Genomic DNA, 23,020 nt, shown 5'->3' with positions numbered 1-23,020 from the left:
CAGAGGCCCATTATCAACAACCATAGCTCCTGTGTTCCAATGGCACGTTGTGTTAGCTAATCCAAGTTTATCATTTTAAAACCATTTTGAAATTATGTTAGCACAGCTGAAAACTGTTTATCCTGATTAAAGAAGCAGTACAACTGTCCTTCTTTAGACTAGTTGAGTATCTGGAGCATCAGCAATTGTGGGTTCGATTACAGGCTCAAAATGGCCAGAAACAAATAACTCTCATCTGAAACTCGTCAGTCTATTCTTGTTCTGAGAAATGAAGGCTATTCCATGTGAGAAATTGCCAAGAAACTGAAGTTCTCGTACAATGCTGTGTACTACTCCCTTCACAGAACAGTGCAAACTGACTCTAACCAGAATAGAAAGAGGAGTGGGAGGCCCCAGTGCACATCTGGGCAAGAGGACAAGTACATTAGTCTAGTTTGAGAAACAGATGCCTCACAAGTTCTCAACTGGCAGCTTCATTAAATAGTACCCATAAAACACCAGTCGCAACGTCAACAGTGAAGAGGCGACTCAGGGATGCTGGCCTCCAGTTTTTGAAATGGACTGGATCTTTATATACACTATTCTTTCCTTGTAGCTCCTATATAATCATTATTGAGTCTTAAAGGAGGCTTGGGTAAGGCCAACATATATTCATGTTCCAACTTAAGGTCATTTCCTCTCAATTATGATTTAATGTAAAGTATAAATATCAAATATATGTGAACAATCCTTCCTCGAAAGTACCCTTCTATGGATGAAATGCGGTGAAAATCCCCTAAATCATGGTCTAGTTTCGTCAGCAGTTATATTGCTGTCAGTATTACTACTAGCATCCCATCCACAGCCAAGACACTCAGTGAAACCTCTTTCTGTAAGTCTCTCCAGTGATCCTCTCTTTCTTTTTGTTTGCCTTGGATTAGCACATCAGTCCATAGAGGATACATGATAACTGTTACTTTGAAAAGCCTCCAATTATCAATCATACTTTAAAAGGTGCAATATGCAGAAATCGCTCAGCCATTTCCTGGTTGCTAAAATTCTAATAGTTCACATAATTTCAGTTTATGTGACAAAACAATCAGTCATTGTGTAGAGATTCATTGTACCATCTAAACCGCTGTGAAATATATTTCCCATAACCCAAAATATTGTTGTTTCAGCTGTTTGAAGCTGGTGTACAAAACCGAAAGTACAAGACGCAAAGTAAAAGACGGATTATTTTCCCACTGTAGCAAACTGGCTCAAATTAAGATCCTACATCTGTATCCCGTTTGAGAGAGCCAAGCTGACTTCTGACTTGTTTGCAAGTTAGCTCCTTACTCCACACCTCTGTGGATGTGTGTATTTGTGTAAGTTTGTTATGAATGCGTGGGATGGGAAAAAAGCTACCACATAACATACCAGGTTTAATGTAATGTAAGTCACGTTTTACAAGTACTGTACTAGAGTCTTCAGTTCCAACTCTTGGAATTTAAAAGTATTCAGCACATTTGTTTCCCCCCCCCCCTCTTTCTTCTTTTATATGTTGGGTCGAAAAGAACGTGAAGTGGAATCATACCATGCTTTTCCTCCATGGTTGTTTTGCCATGACAAAGAGTTTATCTTAATCCCAGAACTGGTTTTGAGGCATAGTACTTCACACTCATCCAGACAATGTAACATGATATCACCATCCTCTCAAAGCTTTGCTATTAGCGATTTGGAGTTTAAAAAAAAAAACATTGTTTTTAGCCTCCTTTGATTTGAAACCTACCCACATATAACTGTACATTAAACCGCATGATATCACTTCTCAATTAGCAAGTTATTTGTTTGTCTGTAACATCCCCCTCTCTCTCTCTATAACAGGGTCCTCCTGGTCCCCCTGGTCTACCTGGTCCTGCTGGGAAGAGAGGAGCTCGGGTGAGTACTGCAAACCATGTCACACCTGTGGTCATGTGATGCCATTGTGCTTACACCCCTCCTTGAGGTGACACTGTAAACCATGTCACACCTGTAGTCATGTGATGCCATTGTGCTTACACCCCTCCTTGAGGTGACACTGTAAACCATGTCACACCTGTGGTCATGTGATGCCATTGTGCTTACACCCTCCTTGAGGTGACACTGTAAACCATGTCACACCTGTAGTCATGTGATGCCATTGTGCTTACACCCCTCCTTGAGGTGACACTGTAAACCATGTCACACCTGTAGTCATGTGATGCCATTGTGCTTACACCCCTCCTTGAGGTGACACTGTAAACCATGTCACACCTGTAGTCATGTGATGCCATTGTGCTTACACCCCTCCTTGAGGTGACACTGTAAACCATGTCACACCTGTAGTCATGTGATGCCATTGTGCTTACACCCCTCCTTGAGGTGACACTGTAAACCATGTCACACCTGTAGTCATGTGATGCCATTGTGCTTTACACCCCTCCTTGAGGTGACACTGTAAACCATGTCACACCTGTAGTCATGTGATGCCATTGTGCTTTACACCCCTCCTTGAGGTGACACTGTAAACCATGTCACACCTGTAGTCATGTGATGCCATTGTGCTTACACTCCTCCTTGAGGTGACACTGTAAACCATGTCACACCTGTAGTCATGTGATGCCATTGTGCTTACACCCCTCCTTGAGGTGACACTGCAAACCATGTCACACCTGTGGTCATGTGATGCCATTGTGCTTACACCCCTCCTTGAGGTGACACTGTAAACCATGTCACACCTGTAGTCATGTGATGCCATTGTGCTTACACCCCTCCTTGAGGTGACACTGTAAACAGATTGAAAGGAGATCCCCAGATTTGTTTTAACCCTAGCAGTCTCGTACAGTGATATATGGTGCTATGAAAAGTGTTTTTTAGACGATCTTACAAGGTCGTGCTGGCTTTTCGAAAAGGATTCTTCAGAGTTTTATTTCAGGACAGGTCATGAAGTGGCGAGTTCTGGTCCTCCGTAAGTTGGGGTCAGGTTTATTGGCCTGATGAAGCACGTTCATACCCGAGAGCACTGATACACACAACGCTGACACACACACTCTCAACACTGACACGCACTTTGTGACTGAAAACACATCACTTACACGTACACTTCTCAAAGCACTCTCACCCCATCAACACACCCAACAGACATAGCAATGACACACGGTCTGCGAGTCGATACACTTCTCAAAGCACTTCATCACCATTAATCCACAGACACAAGCAAGTTGTCTAGACCAGTGACCCAGCACCATTACAGAGCTCCTGGCATTCCAAAAAGAACCAGGGATGAGCTGTAATGGTGCGTAGGAATGAGATAGTCCTGTGAGAGGATAGTGCATGCATGTTTACTTTACTGTAGGGTTGGGCGGTATAAAGATTTTCATATCGTCATAACGTCCTTCTCTCATTCTGGGATTTATAGTAGCCGGCTTAGTACACAAGGGGGCCAAGTACTAGCGGATTTCCATAGTATTAGCTAAATATGCTAACGAGCACAATCTAAAATAAACTAATTGCAAAGACAGGCAATCCAGCTCATAAAGTTCTACATCAATAGGTAGCAGGTACAGAATGCATTTTTTGGGGTGAGTTTGGACATTTACAACCAAATGTGAACGAGAGATATAGTGCAAATGAACAATGTTTGGATGCATGGTGGTCTGAAGGAAAAACAGCACTGACTCTGGAGCAGCATGTATACATGCTGTGTCTGTGTGGTGTCTGGAGTCACTAGGGCAACGGGGCCTGGTTTCTCTGCTCTGAGAAGAGGGGCAGAGGAGCAGACTCAGGGGCCGAGAACCAAAATTATATATATTTTTTCAGGATATCAAGATAGCAGTGGCAGCTGTACAGATAACTCATCCAAAGCCCTTTGACTTCTCAAACATGGCAGAAAGCTAAGAATATACGATGCCCCGTCTCCTCATTAATTCAGCCACATACCTAGCTAACTAGCAAGTTAAACCAAATACACATCTGGTCTCACCGGCTCCCGCTTTCTCCCATTGTGCTCTTTACAAGCAAACGTGACTCGCTCAACTGTTCTGGGGTCTAGGGAACTACGCTAAGTTTCATAATGTAAAATAATCTGACAAGTGAAATGAAGAACGTAATCTCTTTTGTCTCCTAACGTACTGCACAATTTGGCTGCATGTATTCACTTAAATTGGCTACAAATATTAAAATGTATTGAAAAACTTCTAAGAAATAGTTTAAACCGTATTGAAAGTATTGAAAAACCATCCCGTGGCTATTTCCAAATACCCCAGTATACAGTATACAGTATACAGTATACTGTAGTATAGTATAAGCCTTCTTTACTGGCTCTTGGAGCATCAAGAAATCAGCTCCTGCTGCTACAGCAGTAGAGTGCTGTTCAATGCTGTTCAGGGCTGTTCAGGGCTGTTCAGTGCTGTTCAGTGCTGTTCAGGGCTGTTCAGGGCTGTTCAGGGCTGTTCAGGGCTGTTCAATGCTGTTCAGGGCTGTTCAGGGCTGTTCAGTGCTGTTCAGGGCTGTTCAGGGCTGTTCAGGGCTGTTCAGTGCTGTTCAATGCTGTTCAGGGCTGTTCAATGCTGTTCAGGGCTGTTCAGGGCTGTTCAGTGCTGTTCAGTGCTGTTCAGGGCTGTTCAGGGCTGTTCAGTGCTGTTCAGGGCTGTTCAGTGCTGTTCAATGCTGTTCACTGCTGTTCAATGCTGTTCAGGGCTGTTCAATGCTGTTCAGGGCTGTTCAGTGCTGTTCAGTGCGTGTCTCTGCTCTGATGTTTTTGAGACTAAACTGTACCATAGTAGAGTTTGATCTCTGAAAGCTACCCTCTGATCACTGACCACACTGAGATCATTTAAATCAAATCACATCAAATTGTGTTGGTCACATGCGCCGAATGCAACAGGTGTAGTCTTTATCGTGAAATGCTTCAAAAAAGTGTGTGTTTTGTGTGTGAGCATATGTAGTGTGTGAGTGTCTAATGAGTGTGCATAGAGCCAGTGCAAGAGAATCACTGCAAAAAAAAAAAAACGGGGACAATGTAAATAGTCCAGGTGGCCATTTTAAGAACTGTTCAGCAGTCTTATGGGGGTAGATGCTGTTCAGGAGCTATTTGGTCCCAGACTTGGCACTCTGGTACTGCTTTCCGTGTGGTAGCAGAGAGAACAGTCTATGACTTGGGTGGCTGGAGTCTGTAGAAATTTTTGAGCATCTTCAACATCACTAGACATGTTTTGCTCTTAATGTTCTGGCATTTCTGAACATTCTGCTATAGAGAATGATATATATATATATATTTACATTTTATTTAACTAGGCAAGTAAGTTAAGAAGAAATGCTCATTTACAATGACGGCCTACAATGACCAAACGCTAACCAGGACGACACTGGGCCAATTGTGCGCCACCCTATGGGACTCCCGATGACGACCGGTTGTGATACAGCCTGGAATCAAACCAGGGTCTGTAGGGACGCTTCTAGCACTGAGATGCAGTGCCTATCACAGTTAGCCAGCTATACTCAGGAAGACCACAGGTGCACCTCTCTCTGTTTTTATCTTTGTAAAGTCTTCTTTATAACACATCAAGCCTCTTGGTTACGCGTGTTTAGTGTGTGTCAGACAGACAGGGACCCTCCAGCAGCCAGCCAGACAGGCAGTAAAAATTGTCTACAGGTAAACTACTGTATAATGGTAAACCCTCATGGGACCCAACTGTGGAGACATATGGTTTACATACTGTGCGGTGACCCATAGAGGCATAGACAGAGGGAGGCTTTGTTATGGGGTGGAAAATGACTGTAATGGGGGGTTGTGTCTGTGTGGGCTGCGAACTCTGCTGCCTCAGCAAGATACAAACCTCGAGACCTCACTGTACTGTACTCACCTGTATTGTACCTTAGCTAAATCCCACACTCCACAGGTGGCAGCATTTTATACACACAGAACAGACCCCCACTTTAAATAATCTGCTCTGGGAGACAGGAGAGAAGGAAGCGATAGAGAAAGCGACTGAGAGAAGAAAGCTATAGAGAGAGATATGAGGAGGGTGGGAGGAGAGCGTTGCAGCGATAGAGGGGGAGAGAGCGAGACGGGTAGTTAGATAAATGGGGGGAGGAGGGAGGGAGGGAGGCAGAGGGGTGAGAGATCCTTTGTTATGGGGTTTTACTGGAGTCGCGGAAAGTAGAGCGCCAGGGGGAGAGGTTGGGGGCTGGGTGGTAGAACAAGACTGTGACACCAAAACACAACCCAGTGTCAAGAGGACTCACAGACACCTTTAACACTAGGCGTGGGTCATCATTACCCCTACATTAAGTCTCTGTCATCTCCTGATCACAGCCATTTATGGTGACTGATTACTGTTATGGGAGAGAGCAGAGTCTTACCTCATGGCTTTAGTTTGTAGTGGGTGAGAATGCAGGTTAAGCCAGGCAACAGCAGGGGTGTGTGTGTGTGTGTGTGTGTGTGTGTGTGTGTGTGTGTGTGTGTGTGTGTGTGTGTGTGTGTGTGTGTGTGTGTGTGTGTGTGTGTGTGTGTGTGTGTGTGTGTGTGTGTGTGTGTGTGTGTGTGTGTGTGTACATGAGCAGGCACGTGTTGGACGGTTTAAAGGTTAAAGGTAGGACATAGCACATGAAGAAACATGTGACATAAAATATGTGTAAGTCTCACTATATCTCATCACAGCCTACAATCACTGACTCATTCAGCAGATGTATCTACCTTTAATCTTTGTGGCTAAAAGATGGGAACTGTTTCTGACATACAGTATGACTAATTCACTGGACCGTTTACACCTTCTGTAGAGACCCATCCACTTAGCAATAATGCTATGCTGTCGTTGTGATGTAGTAGATCTACTGTAAATTAATATCTCTCTATCTCTTGCTGTCTCTCTAGGGTCCTACTGGTCCACTTGGAAACCCCGGCCTGCCTGGTCTTCCTGGTCCCAAGGTGAGTGCTCTAATCCTGGGTTGGGGGGCACAGACATCCCCCTTGAGCTCCAGAGAGAGTCTTGTTAATGTTGTGGGATGTGGAGGCCCCCAGGGGTCAGCCAGGACCAGTTTTATTGTCAGGGCCCTGGCTGTAATGTTCAATGTCATACTCTGACTCCCAGACTCCTTTGCTCCAGAAAAGGGTAAGGTCTAATCCTAGTGGGAGGGAAGCAGTACCTAACTAGCCTTGGAAATCCCAGACCTAGGGCAGCAACAGCACTCTGGGATTAATTACAGATTCTCAAAAAGGGACACAAATTGTTCTGGGGAGGGTCCTCTTCAGACAGAAGACTACAGACAGAACGCTCTCAACAAATCACGAGGCAGACATGCCAGAACGTCGTAATGCGAAACCTAAGTTTGCCGGCAAAATGTTGACAGTGGTTTTTAGCAAAGGTAGTTAATGCAAACTAGCCACTTGGGAAATGATAGCTACTATTTTGTGTCCGGGGATGTTTACGCTTGGGCATCAAGCGGTTAGTGCAGTGACGTAGGAAAGACGGATGTCCGGGGATGTTTACGGGCATCAAGCGGTTAGTGCAGTGACGTAGGAAAGACGGATGTCCGGGGATGTTTACGGGCATCAAGCGGTTAGTGCAGTGACGAAGGAAAGACGGATGTCCCAACTCTTTCCTCAACACTGTACAAATAGAAAGACTCAAAACACCATGATTGTGTAATGAAACCATGGAAAGTGGTGCACCTAACCTGAGATCTGGTGGTGGAATGTAAAACCCCAATGTAAGTGTTATGATACACAGACAGTGTTTTAAAACAATACAAGTACTCTAAAAGACCCAAAGTGCTTTTTCAATCTGAATATTAGTGTTTTCAAGAAAGTGTTGTCAAAACACTTTTGGGGTTTCTCGGGGCATGTAAAAGGTGGGACAGGCGGAAGCTGTAATTGAACCCCACTTCCTATCTTGCCACGTGGCTCTGTTTTTAGAGGATTGTGGGTAATTCAAACATTTCTACACATTGTTATATGCATGTTTGAAGAAAGACAAGTATACTTCTACATTAGTATTAAGCAGCTTGTTGTACCACGAGGTGTAATGGTGAACAAATATCGAAATCTTCAGGCAAAAGGACATAAGTGATGAGACAACCCATTCCCACATATCCAACTTTTAATGACAGAGGCAAATACAGAATCCTGCAATGCTTGCAGTAAAACCTCTAGTTACTACTGTGCTCAACAATGCCTGCCAAAATGGATTAAACTGGCAAATGATCAGATACATAAATCAATGTTAAACGTTAAAGTACTCCAGAAGAAGTGATCTAATGTTGCAATAGACAGGATTTGAAACACCACAATAGTTTTAGAGGAAACGACACCAAAAGGAGAAGGTATCTAATTCTGCACTAAACAGAACTCTAAACATCATACTTGTGTTTTCAACCTTTTCCATTAGCGCTCGCAATCCCTGGCAAGGTGTTGCGTAACACTTGACTAAATGACGACGCACCATGTAATGTTTCAAAACATCTCAGGACGATGTGTTTTCAATACTCTAGTAAAGTTGAGGTTGGTGGCAGCTCAGTTGCAGTGAGGGCACTTTTAACAGTGTAGACCAAACTGATGTTGTACACGTACAGAAGTGTTAAGCTGGTACATTGTGGGAGGCAACCCGTCTGTCTAGAGAGACTAGTATCTTACTCATCTTGGGTTCAACTTCTGAGGAATAGTACTTCATTTAATATTTTTTCATTATGGTTGGCAATTTAAATGAATGGTAAGCAACATTACTCTGCCACAGAGTGGGTGGTAGGTGCTCAATATTGAGATAAAAATGTATATCTCTATGGTGCTCAGATCAACGTGTCTTTGGAAGGGATAGACTCTTCTCAGGCTCCCGATATGGCGCAGCTGTCTAAGGTACTACAGTCCCTGGTTCAAATCCAGGCTGCATCACATCTGGCTGTGATTGGGAGTCCCATAGGGTGGCACACAATTGGCCCAGTGTCTTCTGGGTTTGGCTGGGGTAGGCCGTCATTGTCTAGTTAAATAAAGGCTACTTTTCCCAGCTATTGCCGTGGTGAATAGCAGCAGCAGAGTTTTTGGGTGGAAAGTGCCCCGTGGGCATGACAGAGGCCTTTGATTGGTTGTTATTTGCTGATGGAGGAGGGGAAAATACCTGTGTCTGTCATTTGATTGAGTAGGCAGTTAAGGGGGAGGGGCGGGATGGGGAAAAGAAGGGATGGTGGTGAAATAGATGCATGTAAAAAACATCTGCTGTTGGTGAGGAGGAAGGAGTGTTGATTCATTTCATCTTGAAAGAGAGGGATAAACATGTATTTTCCGAAAGAAAAAGATAACCTTGCTGTAATGGGAAGTCTCTGACTTTTAATGGGGTTGACTTGACCTCTGTCCTGAACTGGTGGGTCCTTAGTAACATTACATTGACTGGCTCAGGTTCACTCATATCGAATGAGGCTTGGATGAGCAGAAATATAACATGAATACTAACAGTGATAGCATTGCATTGCAAGGCTGACATCGGCAATATTCTGGATTATGTTTTAGTGATGGTAGCTTGATGTACCGGCTCGGTTGATAACTAATGTACGAACAATTCTGAACCCTCTGATTGTAGATCTGTGCCTTCAGGGCAGTTTCCATATTTTGAAATCAGATTTAAACGTGGAGAATTGACTGCATATGCAAGACGTTGACATGTTTAAGACGATATACCGTGGAAAATTCCCTGTCTACACTGAATTCGAGGTGCTCCTGTAGCAAATGCTCTTCTCAGAAAACCTCTTTCCTGGACAGAAGAACAAAAGGTTTCAATTGTCATACTTGAGTAAAAGTAAAAAAATGACTCAAGTAAAAGTGAAAGTCAACCAGGAAAATACGACTTGAGTAAAAGTCTAAGTAAATGTAACTGCTCAAATCTATTTAAATTAAATCTACTTATATTAAGCAAACCAGACTGCACCATTTTCTTGTTTTTATTTTAATTTATTTAAATGTATGGAGTTAAAAGTAATGGAGTTTAAAATGAGGAAAGTAGTGAAGTAAAAGTAAAAGTTGTAAACAATATAAATAGTAAAGTACACCACTGCTATTTGCCATATATTTTTCAACTGTGCTGTTTCAAAAAAAGTTCTGAACCTATCTATTCAGGTTCAAAAGATTGTAAATTAGCAAGAATATTTATCCATAAAAGTATTATTATATTATTGATCGATTGACTATGACTTTTCAAATCACCCAGCAGTGCTATTTGCAGAATTAGCTTCAGGTAAATGTTGCAATTCTTCAGCCATTCCTGAACATGCGACCAAATACAAAATACATATGGACACTACCAAAACAAATGATTGAATAAATATGTCTCTTGCAGCAAAATCTGCAGAGCTGGGATGGTTGTATCCCTATGTATCCGAATGAAAAAATATGGGCTGGCGCACACCCAGAGATAATATTTTATGTAGTGGTGCTGACTAACGGCGAATAAAGTAAATAAATAAAGTAAATAAATAAAATAAACTATAAGCTATAAAAATAGACAGTCACACACTCCATATAGAGTTGAAATTGGAGGTTTACATCTTATTTACATCTTATCCAAATACATTTAAACTCAGTTTTTCACAATTCCTGACATTTAATCCTAGTAAGAATTCCCTGTCGTAGGTCAGTTAGGATCATCACTTTATTTTAAGAATGTGTAATGTCAGAATAATAGTAGAGAGAATTATTTATTTCATCTTTTATTTCTTTCATCACATTCCCAGTGGGTCAGAAGTTTACATACACTCAATTAGTATTTGATAGCATTGCTTTTAAATTGTTTAACCTGAGTCAAACTCTTCCGGTAGCCACAAGCTTCCCACAATAAGTTGGGTGAATTCTGGCCCATTCCTCCTGACAGAGCTGATGTAACGGAGTCAGGTTTGTCGGCCTCCTTGCTTGCACCCGCTTTTTCAGTTCTGCCCACACATTTTCTATGGGATTGAGGTCAGGGCTTTGTGATGGCCACTCCAATACCTTGACTTTGTTGTCCTCAAGCCATTTTGCCACAACTTTGGAAGTATGCTTGGGGTCATTGTCCATTTTGGAAGACCCATTTGCGAACAAGCTTTAACTTCCTGACTGATGTTTCTTCAACAAATTCACATAATTTTCCTCCCTCATGTTGCCATTTATTTTGTGAAGTGCACCAGTCCCTCCTGCAGCAAAGCACCCCCACAACATGATGCTGCCACCTCTCTGCTTCATGGTTGGGATGGTGCTCTTCGGGTTGCAAGCCTCCCCCTTTTTCCTCCAAACATAATGATGTTCATTATGGCCAAACAGTTCTATTTTTGTGTCATCAGACCAGAGGACATTTCTCCAAAAATTACGATCTTTGGCACCGTGTACCGTTGCAAACCGTAGTCTGGCTTTTTTTAAGGAGGTTTTGGAGCAGTGTCTTCTACCTTGCTGAGCGGCCTTTCAGGTTATGTCGATATAGGACTCAATTTAATGTGGATATAGATACTTTTGTACCTGTTTTCTCCAGCATCTTCACAAGGTCCTTTGCTGTTGTTCTGGGATTGATTTGCACTTTTGGCAACAAAGTACGTTCATCTCTAGGAGACAGAACACGTCGCCTTCCTGAATGGTATGGCGGCTGCGTCGTCCCATGGTATTTACACTTGCGTTCTATTGTTTGTACAGATGAACGTGGTAGCATCAGGCATTTAAAAATTGCTCCCAAGGATGAACCAGAATTGCGGAGGACTACAATTTTTGTATGAGTTCTTAGCTGATTATTTTAGATTTTCCCATGATGTCAAGCAAAGAGGTACTGAGTTTGAAGGTAGGCCTTGAAATACATCCACAGGTACACCTCCAATTGACTCAAATTATGTAAATTAGCCTATCAGAAGCTTCTAAAGCCATTACATCATTTTCTGAAATTTTCCAAGCTGTTTAAAAGGCACAGTCAACTTAGTGCATGTAAACTTCTGACCCACTGGAATTGTGAATTATAAGTGAAGTAATCTGTCTGTAAACAATTGTTGGAAAAATTAAAGTAGATGTCCTAACCGACTTCCCAGAACTGTAGTGTGTTAACAAGAAGTTTGTGGAGTGGTTGAAAAATTAGTTTTAATTTCTCCAATTTAGGTGTATGTAAACTTCCAACTTCAACTGTATCAACTCCCAGTAATTTACTAGGTGATTTACACAATCAATTACAAGGTGTTTATATATATGGAGTGTGCGACTCTTTATTTTCATAAGCTTATTGTATATGCCCATATATAACATTCTATTGGTTGCAAGATTTTTGTATAATAATTTAAATTGAACAAGTTTTGAATGGGGCATTGTTTTGTGTATCAGTTCATAAACCATGTGCCATGAAATTGGTACATCAAAATTCTCTACCCGCTCTCCCTCTCCGCCAGGCTACCCTTCATTACGCACACCTGTCACAATCATTACGTTTATCAGGGCTCACTGGACTCACCTGGACTCCTTCACTGTTGATTGCTCCATTTATCGGTCTGTTCTTCCATTGGTTCCCCGTGTCAGCATTAATGTCGTTATGTATTCATGTCCAGATGCTGTCCTTGTCCTTGTCCATTGTTAATTAAATGTTCACTCCCTGTACTTTCTCCCCCTTCCACTTTTGGGTAAAGCAGACATTTCCATATATTTTTGTTAGCCACATGTGTGACGTAACTCCACCAGTCCTATTTATGATCTAATTTACAAAGATTATACCATTTTTTTTTCTCAATTAGTATATTTGAGTTGAACAATAATATTATATTTATTTAATGTTGGATCTGACATTTAGATGGCCATAATAAATAAACATGCCGATAGTGGACAACCTTGTTTTTCTTCACCACAGTATAATACTTTGAGATGTAGCCATTATTTACTATTTTACACCTAGGATTACTATACATAACTTTGACCAATTGTATAAGAGATTCTCCAAATCTGAAATATTCCAGGCATTTACATATAAATTCCAGTTGTACTTTTGCAAAGCCTTTTCAAAGTCAGCTATGAATACCAGGCCTGGTTTCCCAGATTTTTCATAGTGTTCTATTGTTTCCAGTCCTTATCTTATATTATGTCCAATGTATCATCCATGTAAAAACCTGTCTTATTAGGATGTATAATATCCAACAATACCTTTTAAATTCTATGTGCTATGCATTTTGCTCAAGTTTTTGCATCACAACACTGAAGTGTAAGGGGCCTCGACATTTTTTTCAATGGCCTGGATCTTTATATTTACCACTTGTGTCCTGTTTCAGTAATAATGAAATCAGACCTTGTTGAGTATCTGATAATCTACCCTTTTTATATGAGTGGTTAAAACATGCTAATAACAGTCCTCTTAGTACATCAAAAAAGGTTTGTTTTACCTCAACTGGTTTTCCAACCAGCCCTGGAGTTTTCCCAGACTTAAAGGCTTTAATTGCATCAAGAAGTTCCTCCTCTGAAAATGCCCATTTGGCAATGTCTGGTTGCCTTAACTCACCACGTCCACCACTAATAAGCTGAGCTTCTGAGTCATTTTTTTCTTCGCCTCACACATTGTAAACAAAGTCAGTTTTTTTTATACATCCATTGCAAATTATAGTTCCTCAGCATTTGAAAAATCTGTCCAACAGTCACGGCCTCGATAATCACCAAGCCTCTGTGTGAATTAGTAAACTATCATGATCCGATGTTCCCATATATCCAGTGGAAACGTCCTTAAAAACAGCTGTCTGTCCCGAGCTCACTGGCGTGGGAAACTCTGAGAGCCTGGAATAGGATAGTTGATGCAATGTTGCAAGTGTGCGAGCAACTGCTTTGGGCCGATCCAGTTGATGATTTGATACAATGTTGCACTTCACTAGCAATAGCTCAAGTCAAGACAGATGGAAAGGGAGGCAGGAATTTTCATCAGGATATTTTCTACTGTTTTTATTTCTCGGCTTTAGGCCTATGTATTTTACTTAGTTAACGGTGGTAGTTATACGCTTACTGCTGCATTGGCCTTTAGGTTCTATGCGCTAATTTCTTTAGCCGCCAATGGACCACAGTGTATCAATGTGTCCTAATGTCTGAGGCTGGTGCTCTCGCCGTAAAAATTCAACTAACTTTCAGATATTTATCATTTTACTTCAGATTTTATGATTAACCATGTGACAATGATTTTGAGAAATGAATTGAATTGAATTATTGAAATGAAAATGTCCATATATCATAACTTTCACTCAGACAGGTAGAAATGGTAGGATAAATTGTAAGCTTCCCCAAACTTGAAACTCACGAGTTGCTTATGGTCTTTACTATAACACCCGTAAAAAAAAATGTGAATTGACAAGCGCCTGCATGTGAAAAAACGTGCCAGCCCTATGGATATCAAAGGACCGTCCAACTGGGTTGTGCTGGTTCCGGCCATAAACGGTTTACTGTTTCATGTAGGGGGAATGTGATTGTTTTGTTCTTTACCTGAAAATGACGATTGTGAAAGATTTTTCCAAGAATATTGTGTAACTGTAGAAGTGGGAGAACACACCTGCTTCCCAGGCCGCCTTCCCCAAACCTCTGGAATCCTGATGGTTAGGGGTTTATTGCTGTTGGTTCGCCTCATACGGGAATTGTATTGTGCTTGTCCTATTCAATGGGAATATAGAGACGGGACAGGGAGACTCGTTTAATGTTTTACATGAGATCATTTCCTTATTTATTAGCAATTTAATTACTTTAATTGCTATTCTTGTGTGACTTTCAAGATTGCCATCAAAGTGGATGGATACATTGTAGGCTCGTCACCTCTCTCATCTGTATCACGAGTCGTCATATAAACCAGAAAAACAGCTGGAGTTTTTCAGACTCAGCTACCTCTGACAGGGATGTGGGATGTGGGCTGTGCTGTGCAGACGGCTGTGGTGTAGTGGCTGTGGCCAGGTCGTTAAACTAAGCTTGTCTGTGGTGAGCGTTGGCTGGGAGTTGGCACCAGACGCCTCTGGAGTTGGTGGGTAAAGCTCCAATTCAAACCATCCATTCACAATTTGGGAGTGTAAACAAAAACATTATACAATTTCATTATGCTGCCCCGTGTCAATTTCACTATCATTCTGATGTGAAAATTGTATTTCTTTAAGTGGATAAGTGTAGGTTTCAGTTGCTTGTGCATAGTTGGACAGAAAATGGTACTTTATGTAAATCTCCCTTACTGAAAAACCACACGATTGGAGCAATTAATATATGAAATTTCACATGTGAAAATGTTCTTTAGGAACATTACACATCACATGTGAAAACAAAAATGAGTCATTATGATACACAGTGCTTTTAACAGTGTTTACAATTGACATGTTTGCATTCGGGAAGTATTCAGACCCCTTCCCCTTTTCCACATTGTTACATTACAGCCTTATTTTGAAAAAAAAATACAAGAATCTCGTCAATATACACACACTACCCAATAATAATGAAGTGAAAATAGGTTTCTTAGAAAGTCACTCCTCAGTAAAAAGGCACATGACAGCCTGCTTGGAGTTTGCCAAAAGGCACCTAAAGGACTCTCAGACCATGACAAATAAGATTCTCTGATCTGGTGAAACCAAGATTGAATACTTTGGACTGAATGCCTCGACACAATCCTGTCTCGGAGCTCTCCGGTCCATTCCTTTGACCTCATGTCTTGGTTTTTGCTCTGACATGCACTGTCAACTGTGGGACCTTATATAGACAGTTGTGTGCCTTTCCAAATCATGTCCAATCAATTGAATTTACCACAGGTGGACTCCAATCAAGTTGTAGAAACATCTCAAGGATGATCAATGGGAACACGATGCACCTGAGCTCAATTTCGAGTCTCATCCGAAAGCACTGTATTACACAAGATCATGTTGTCACATGTTCACATGTTGTCGCGTGTAGTTTCATGTCAGCACATGTGGAAATGTAGCATCGCCGTGTTGTCACATTTATTTCACATGAGATCATGTTTTCACATGCTCACATGTTGTCACACGTTATCACATTAACTTCACATGTAGCTCAGTTGGTAGAGCATGGCGCTTGTAACGCCAGGGTAGTGGGTTCGTATCCCGGGACCACCCATACGTAGAATGTATGCACACATGACTGTAAGTCGCTTTGGATAAAAGCGTCTGCTAAATGGCATATATTATTATTATTATTATAAAATCACATGGATCGTGTGAAATTCATGTGGTTTTTCCGTGAGGGCTTCCGGACCGCACACAGAGACAGCAATGTCCTGTTTTCCTCTCTGATTTGTCAGAAAGAGGGCTCAGACATTGATGGATGTGTTCTGGTGTGCCCTTTGACCCTGTTGTGGACACCATGGGAGGCCAGCGATGGCCCTTGAGGCTTCCCCATTGGGTCCTTTTGAAACATCCTAAATCACTATAGCTAACACCACATACACACAATGACTCATCCTCAGACCCACACTGGAGGCGGGGTCGGAGAGAGGGGAACTCTTTGTCTTTGTTTGTAAATTGTGTTGTGAAGTCTAAGGGATGAAGGGAAGAAACAGAGGGATGAGAAAATGGAGAAAAAAAACAAGCAAACCTGTGTCTGTCTGAGGTCCCTGGTTGATGTGCCGAAAGCTGAAAAGCTTCAGTTGACGGTTGTTTGAGTGCAGCATGAAATGTTATGACGAATGGCTCATGGGATCTGATAGAGGCTTTAAATGAACGCCATGCACTGTTGACATTTTTCAAACAGAGAAGAGAAGGAATCAAGGTTTCACTGCCAGTAACTTCTGCTGCGGTACAACACACACACACACACACACACCCCTCCCTGCCCTTAACAGCTGAATGCTTGAATGGGCTGTCAGTCAAAACCAGTGAAATGTAATGCTTCAACCCCCGGAGAGAAATACCTGTTGAGAGCAGGTAATCAGTAGTGATGAACAGGTATTGTAGTATAGGCCTCTGAGGTGTCACCTGTACTCGGGCAGAGCATCCCTTGATCAGACAGGAGGACCCCCGAGTCTAAACATAGACTTCTGTTAAGAGGGTACATAAAACACTGGCTTAACATTTGTCTCAGGCCCAGAAAATGTGGATTGTATGTAATTTAATGGTTAGGCGTACTGAAGTAAGAGTACTCAATGGCCTGGGAAATGTTTGTACTTTCATTGAGTGAAGGGTATAGAATAAACTTGAATTACTATGACATGTTATGGTTACAAAGCAGTCGTCCTTTTGTAGCATTTTGTCCCTTTGTTAGTGTGTGTACGTTTCCACTGTCTGTATCTCCTCATCTGTGGGGTGTCTTTGTAACTCAAGAGAAGCTTAGGACCCGTTCCCACCAATCGCAGTTGTCAATAACTGAGTCAGGTCTCCTCCGGTCATTGGCTGAGACTTGAAAGACGCTTTGCAGAAAGCCATGTCAACCTTAACGGAGGAACAGCATAAGTAATAAACAGTCATAAAGGAGATAAGAGATAAGACTCCGATAAGAATGAGTCACTTTGTTGTCATTGGAAAAGACGGTACTGTTGAATCGGGTGGCGAACTTTGCCACAATAAAGAGCAGCACAGATTATTTATTTTAACCTTTGCACTTTGATCTCCCCTGTACGGTATGTAGTGGAGTGGGTTCTGGCTGCTATAAATAAGTGCTGACCCTGACTCTCTGTGTCACTGTCAGGGCTCTAAGGGCGATCCAGGACTGTCCCCAGGTCAGGCCCCGCCAGGAGACAAGGTAAAGAATGATCTGACCTAGTCTACTCTGGCCAGCAGACAGGCAGACAGACAGACAGCATGGCTTTGTCTCTCTGTTTCTTCCTCTGTTTCTCTCTCTGTTTCTCTAGCTCTCTCTCAACATCTAACTGTCCCTCAATCCCTCGCTACTGGTTTCATTTTCTGCTTTCCATCTTCTGCTCTCACTCTCAATCTCTTGCCTTTCCTGATTCTCCCGTTCAAAAACAAATACTTCACTCAACCACTCTGGCCCCACATCGTTCAACTTCACTTTAGCAGCATCAGTTCCCTCTTTCATTGACTCCACAACTACACGTTTCGAGGTTTTCTGACCCTTCTTTCTGATCGGTATTTCCTCCTCTCCTCTCTCTCTCTCTCTCTCTCTCTCTCAATTCAACTTCCTTTTATTATTCTCTTCATCTCTAATCACATCCTGTATTCCTCTGATATTTATCTTCTGATATCTTAGTGTCTCTCTGCAAAGCTTTGGCACAGTTGCTACCTATTATCAGTCAGTGAAACTTCCGTTGGCCTGTGTTCTAACCATTGCCAGCTGCAGCTCCCTGTTTTGTCTCTTTTAATCTGCCTTCTTATCCTTATCTGATATCTCTTAATAGTTGCAGTTCATTGACTTGCTAATAACTTATTTGATCAAGTCTAATGTTGTCATGGTTTTCTCCTTTTGTTTCCAGGGTGACAGAGGTCCACAAGGTCTTCCAGGTCCAGAAGGGTTTGCGGGTCCAACGGTAAGAGTTCAACAGTTATAACATCGGGGCTTCTTCTAACCTCTGGCTCTGACATACTGTAGACATATCATCTAAAGCAACTGTCATTCCATTGGCTCTTTGAAGGCATGAATGATGAGAACTGATCCGGATCCAATTAGATGATCATATTGTCATCGAATGAGTTCCCTGCATGAGCTTCTGTTCTGAATCGGAGCTGTTTCTGCTCGCCTCACACATGATGCTCCCGCTGCCTAAGCTTCATAAGTATTAGCCTTAAGCGGAGGCCTCCAGTGGGCCCTGGCTGTGTTCAGGAATCAGGATAATGTTACCCATTCACAGAGAGGGTCTGTCTCTCAGACAGGGGCCGGGGAGCTTCTAGTCCTAAGCCACCTCAGCCCACCCTGCTGTCGCTCCATAGGGCTGGACACACACGCACACAGATACACACGCACGCATGCACACACACATGCGTGCGTCGCCCCGGGACCCGTCTGCGGCCAGGCTCCGGGACTCCTTGCCTGAATCTTTAAGAGTAAAGGCATTCTGAGGGAGGTTATGGCCCCTGATGACAGGCACACCATCCGATGCCTCTTCAAAAGAGAAAATGGCATGAGGAGAAAGAGGAAGCAGAGAAGGAAACCAATTAAATTCATACATCAGCACGCACAGCTCACACAACTCTCCTCAGTTTAGTCTCAGAGATGAGAGCCCTTATCTGTCTCCACATGCAGCAGCTGGCTGTGGACTGCTACTTTAAGCCGCTAGCCCTCATCTTGTCTGAGTGAACTGGGTTCAAATACTATCATTTCAAATAATGTTGCCGTGCTTGATAGAGCTTGCCTGTTGCATGGAACCAATAGAAAACTCCAGGCAGGCTAAAGCAAACGCTCAATATATTTGAAAGATTTCAAATAGTATTTGTACCCAGGTCTGATCTCCGAAGGTTGGCCTTTACCTTGCCTCCCAGGAGGACACAGACCAATGTTTGCAGTAGCTGAACCTAATACCCAGGCCATCAACTGTGCCCCGGGAAGGTATTTTCAGAGGAAATGACTTCAGCCTAAGCCCCTTACCCCCGAGTGGGCTTTTTATTGAGTGTGAAGGTTCCTGTGTCACAACCTAGGAAACGGTGGAGGAGAGGAGCTACACGGAACGCAGACCTGCTAAAAAAGGTTTCGCTCTACTGTCCCCCCCCTAACAAATTATAAAGTTGAAGATAAAAACAACAGAGTTTTAAATGAACTAAAAGCTCATTACAGTTAGAAGGATTTATTGTTTGTTAAACTTAGGATACTCTTTGATTGTACTACTGGTCTGCCCAATTCCGCAACATGCTAACGTGGATCACAAACAGACAAGATTCAACGTGGATTCAGATAGAAGCCCAATCCTGTGGTTCATTGCCTCTAAGCTCAATTATATTAATTAATAACTTTAGTGAAGTGGGCAACATAGCCAAAACCTTTGTGATTTACAGCACCCTACTAGCATGGAGGGATTGTATGAAATACCTGGGCATTTCCTCCCAAATATGTTCTCACTCGCCTATAGTATGCAACCCAGACTTGCCAAAAGCCCTGAGTGATGCCAACTTTAATCTTTGGCATACTCTAGGGATCAGGACCTTTTCAGACCTGTTTCATCAGAAAACCACTATACTGAAATCCTTTCAAGTGAATTCAATGTGCCAAGATCCATTTATTTTTATTTTTAATATCTACAAATGAGGCATGTCATTTCCTCATTTACTTCCAAGGGGAGGTTTAGAGGTTCAGCTGAATGAAATTGAGTCCCTTCTTGCTACAGCACAATCCATCAAAGGCAACATCTCATATATCTGTAGACTTCTTTCTGAGAAAGGATGCTCCTCCTTTACTCCTTTGAAAATAATCTGGGAAAAGGACCTTTGTGTGACTATCGGTGATGAGTTATGGGCGGATGTTTGCGACAGGGTATACTGCACCTCTACTAATGTAAAAATGAAAGAATCAAATTGTATTACACCCCAGTGAGACTCCATAGAATGAATACATACATCTCCTGACCGTGAAAGGTGTACCTCTGAAAGTGGAACCGATATGCATGTATTTTGGAGTTGTAGAGAGATGACCAGATTTTGGCAATCTATACATACTGGGGCACAGAAAATACTAGATGTACAGTTTGGTATGACCCTGTGTATCAATCTTCTTAATGCCCAGCATTAAAAAGGACTTTGTTCTTGATCATGACAGAGAAAATGTATTTATGCTTTGCTAAGAAATGTATTCTTCTATTGTGGGCTTCCAAAACTTTTCCTACATTTAAAATGTGGATTGACCAGATTGTTGACTTTCTTTCTCTTGGAAAGCTCACTTAAAGAGACAGCCCAAGTTCGATAGTCTCCACTATGCAACTATATTTCAAATGGACAGAGCGAACGGGGGTGATTAGGGAAATGGACATGTTGTGTAAGGTGCTGTAAATACTCATTCTTTGCTTGCACTAGTTTACCTAAATGCAGGATCTGGCTGTAATACAAAGACCGAGGATCTCATTTCTATTGAACCGTTGATACATATTAAATTATTACTTACGATTTCTCTCGTAATCCAGTTGTTTTCTGCCATAGATGTTTCTCATCATGTTTTATGGTAAAGACGAGGAATACTCAGTTTCCTGAAGCATCCAAAAATGTGTGTTTTCATAGAATGTATCCTGGTTTGACTCTACCAGAGTACTCTTTGGGCTACAGTGTGAAGGAATAGAATGTATCCTGGTTTGACTCTACCAGAGTACTCTTTGGGCTACAGTGTCAAGGAATAGAATGTATCCTGGTGTGACTCTACCAGAGTACTCTTTGGGCTACAGTGTCAAGGAATAGAATGTATCCTGGTTTGACTCTACCAGAGTACTCTTTGGGCTACAGTGTCAAGGAATAGAATGTATCCTGGTTTGACTCTACCAGAGTACTCTTTGGGCTACAGTGTCAAGGAATAGGATGTATCCTGGTGTGACTCTACCAGAGTACTCTTTGGGCTACAGTGTCAAGGAATAGAATGTATCCTGGTTTGACTCTACCAGAGTACTCTTTGGGCTACAGTGTCAATGAATAGAATGTATCCTGGTGTGACTCTACCAGAGTACTCTTTGGGCTACAGTGTCAAGGAATAGAATGTATCCTGGTTTGACTCTATCAGAGTACTCTTTGGGCTACAGTGTCGAGGAATAGAATGTATCCTGGTTTGACTCTACCAGAGTACTCTTTGGGCTACAGTGTCAAGGAATAGAATGTATCCTGGTGTGACTCTACCAGAGTACTCTTTGGGCTACAGTGTCAAGGAATAGAATGTATCCTGGTGTGACTCTACCAGAGTACTCTTTGGGCTACAGTGTCAAGGAATAGAATGTATCCTGGTTTGACTCTACCAGAGCACTCTTTGGGCTACAGTGTCAAGGAATAGAATGTATCCTGGTGTGACTCTACCAGAGTACTCTTTGGGCTACAGTGTGAAGGAATAGAATGTATCCTGGTTTGACTCTACCAGAGTACTCTTTGGGCTACAGTGTCAAGGAATAGAATGTATCCTGGTTTGACTCTACCAGAGTACTCTTTGGGCTACAGTGTGAAGGAATAGAATGTATCCTGGTTTGACTCTACCAGAGTACTCTTTGGGCTACAGTGTCAATGAATAGAATGTATCCTGGTTTGACTCTACCAGAGTACTCTTTGGTCTACAGTGTCAATGAATAGAATGTATCCTGGTTTGACTCTACCAGAGTACTCTTTGGGCTACAGTGTCAAGGAATAGAATGTATCCTGGTTTGACTCTACCAGAGTACTCTTTGGGCTACAGTGTCAAGGAATAGAATGTATCCTGGTTTGACTCTACCAGAGTACTCTTTGGGCTACAGTGTCAAGGAATAGAATGTATCCTGGTTTGACTCTACCAGAGTACTCTTTGGTCTACAGTGTCAAGGAATAGAATGTATCCTGGTGTGACTCTACCAGAGTACTCTTTGGGCTACAGTGTCAATGAATAGAATGTATCCTGGTGTGACTCTACCAGAGTACTCTTTGGGCTACAGTGTCAAGGAATAGAATGTATCCTGGTTTGACTCTATCAGAGTACTCTTTGGGCTACAGTGTCGAGGAATAGAATGTATCCTGGTTTGACTCTACCAGAGTACTCTTTGGGCTACAGTGTCAATGAATAGAATGTATCCTGGTTTGACTCTACCAGAGTACTCTTTGGTCTATAGTGTCAATGAATAGAATGTATCCTGGTTTGACTCTACCAGAGTACTCTTTGGGCTACAGTGTCAAGGAATAGAATGTATCCTGGTTTGACTCTACCAGAGTACTATTTGGGCTACAGTGTGAAGGAATAGAATGTATCCTGGTTTGACTCTACCAGAGTACTCTTTGGGCTACAGTGTCGAGGAATAGAATGTATCCTGGTTTGACTCTACCAGAGTACTCTTTGGGCTACAGTGTCGAGGAATAGAATGTATCCTGGTTTGACTCTACCAGAGTACTCTTTGGGCTACAGTGTCAAGGAATAGAATGTATCCTGGTTTGACTCTACCAGAGTACTCTTTGGGCTACAGTGTCAATGAATAGAATGTATCCTGGTTTGACTCTAGCAGAGTACTCTTTG

General features: G+C 42.2%; 1 protein-coding gene across 1 annotated transcript in view; it reads left to right on the top strand.

The window, feature by feature from the left end:
- Positions 1–23,020, top strand: part of LOC118358617 (collagen alpha-1(XXIV) chain-like) — an 88,423-nt gene that overhangs the window by 50,615 nt on the left and 14,788 nt on the right. The window contains exons 4-7 of the mRNA XM_052481151.1: positions 1,849–1,902; positions 6,857–6,910; positions 17,600–17,653; positions 18,345–18,398. Of these exons, the coding sequence (XP_052337111.1) occupies positions 1,849–1,902; positions 6,857–6,910; positions 17,600–17,653; positions 18,345–18,398 (216 nt within the window). The remainder of the gene's footprint in view (positions 1–1,848; positions 1,903–6,856; positions 6,911–17,599; positions 17,654–18,344; positions 18,399–23,020) is intronic.

This window comes from Oncorhynchus keta, chromosome 26 (assembly GCF_023373465.1).
Source record: "Oncorhynchus keta strain PuntledgeMale-10-30-2019 chromosome 26, Oket_V2, whole genome shotgun sequence".
NCBI lineage: Eukaryota > Metazoa > Chordata > Actinopteri > Salmoniformes > Salmonidae > Oncorhynchus > Oncorhynchus keta.
This window is presented reverse-complemented; position numbering and strand designations above follow the sequence as displayed.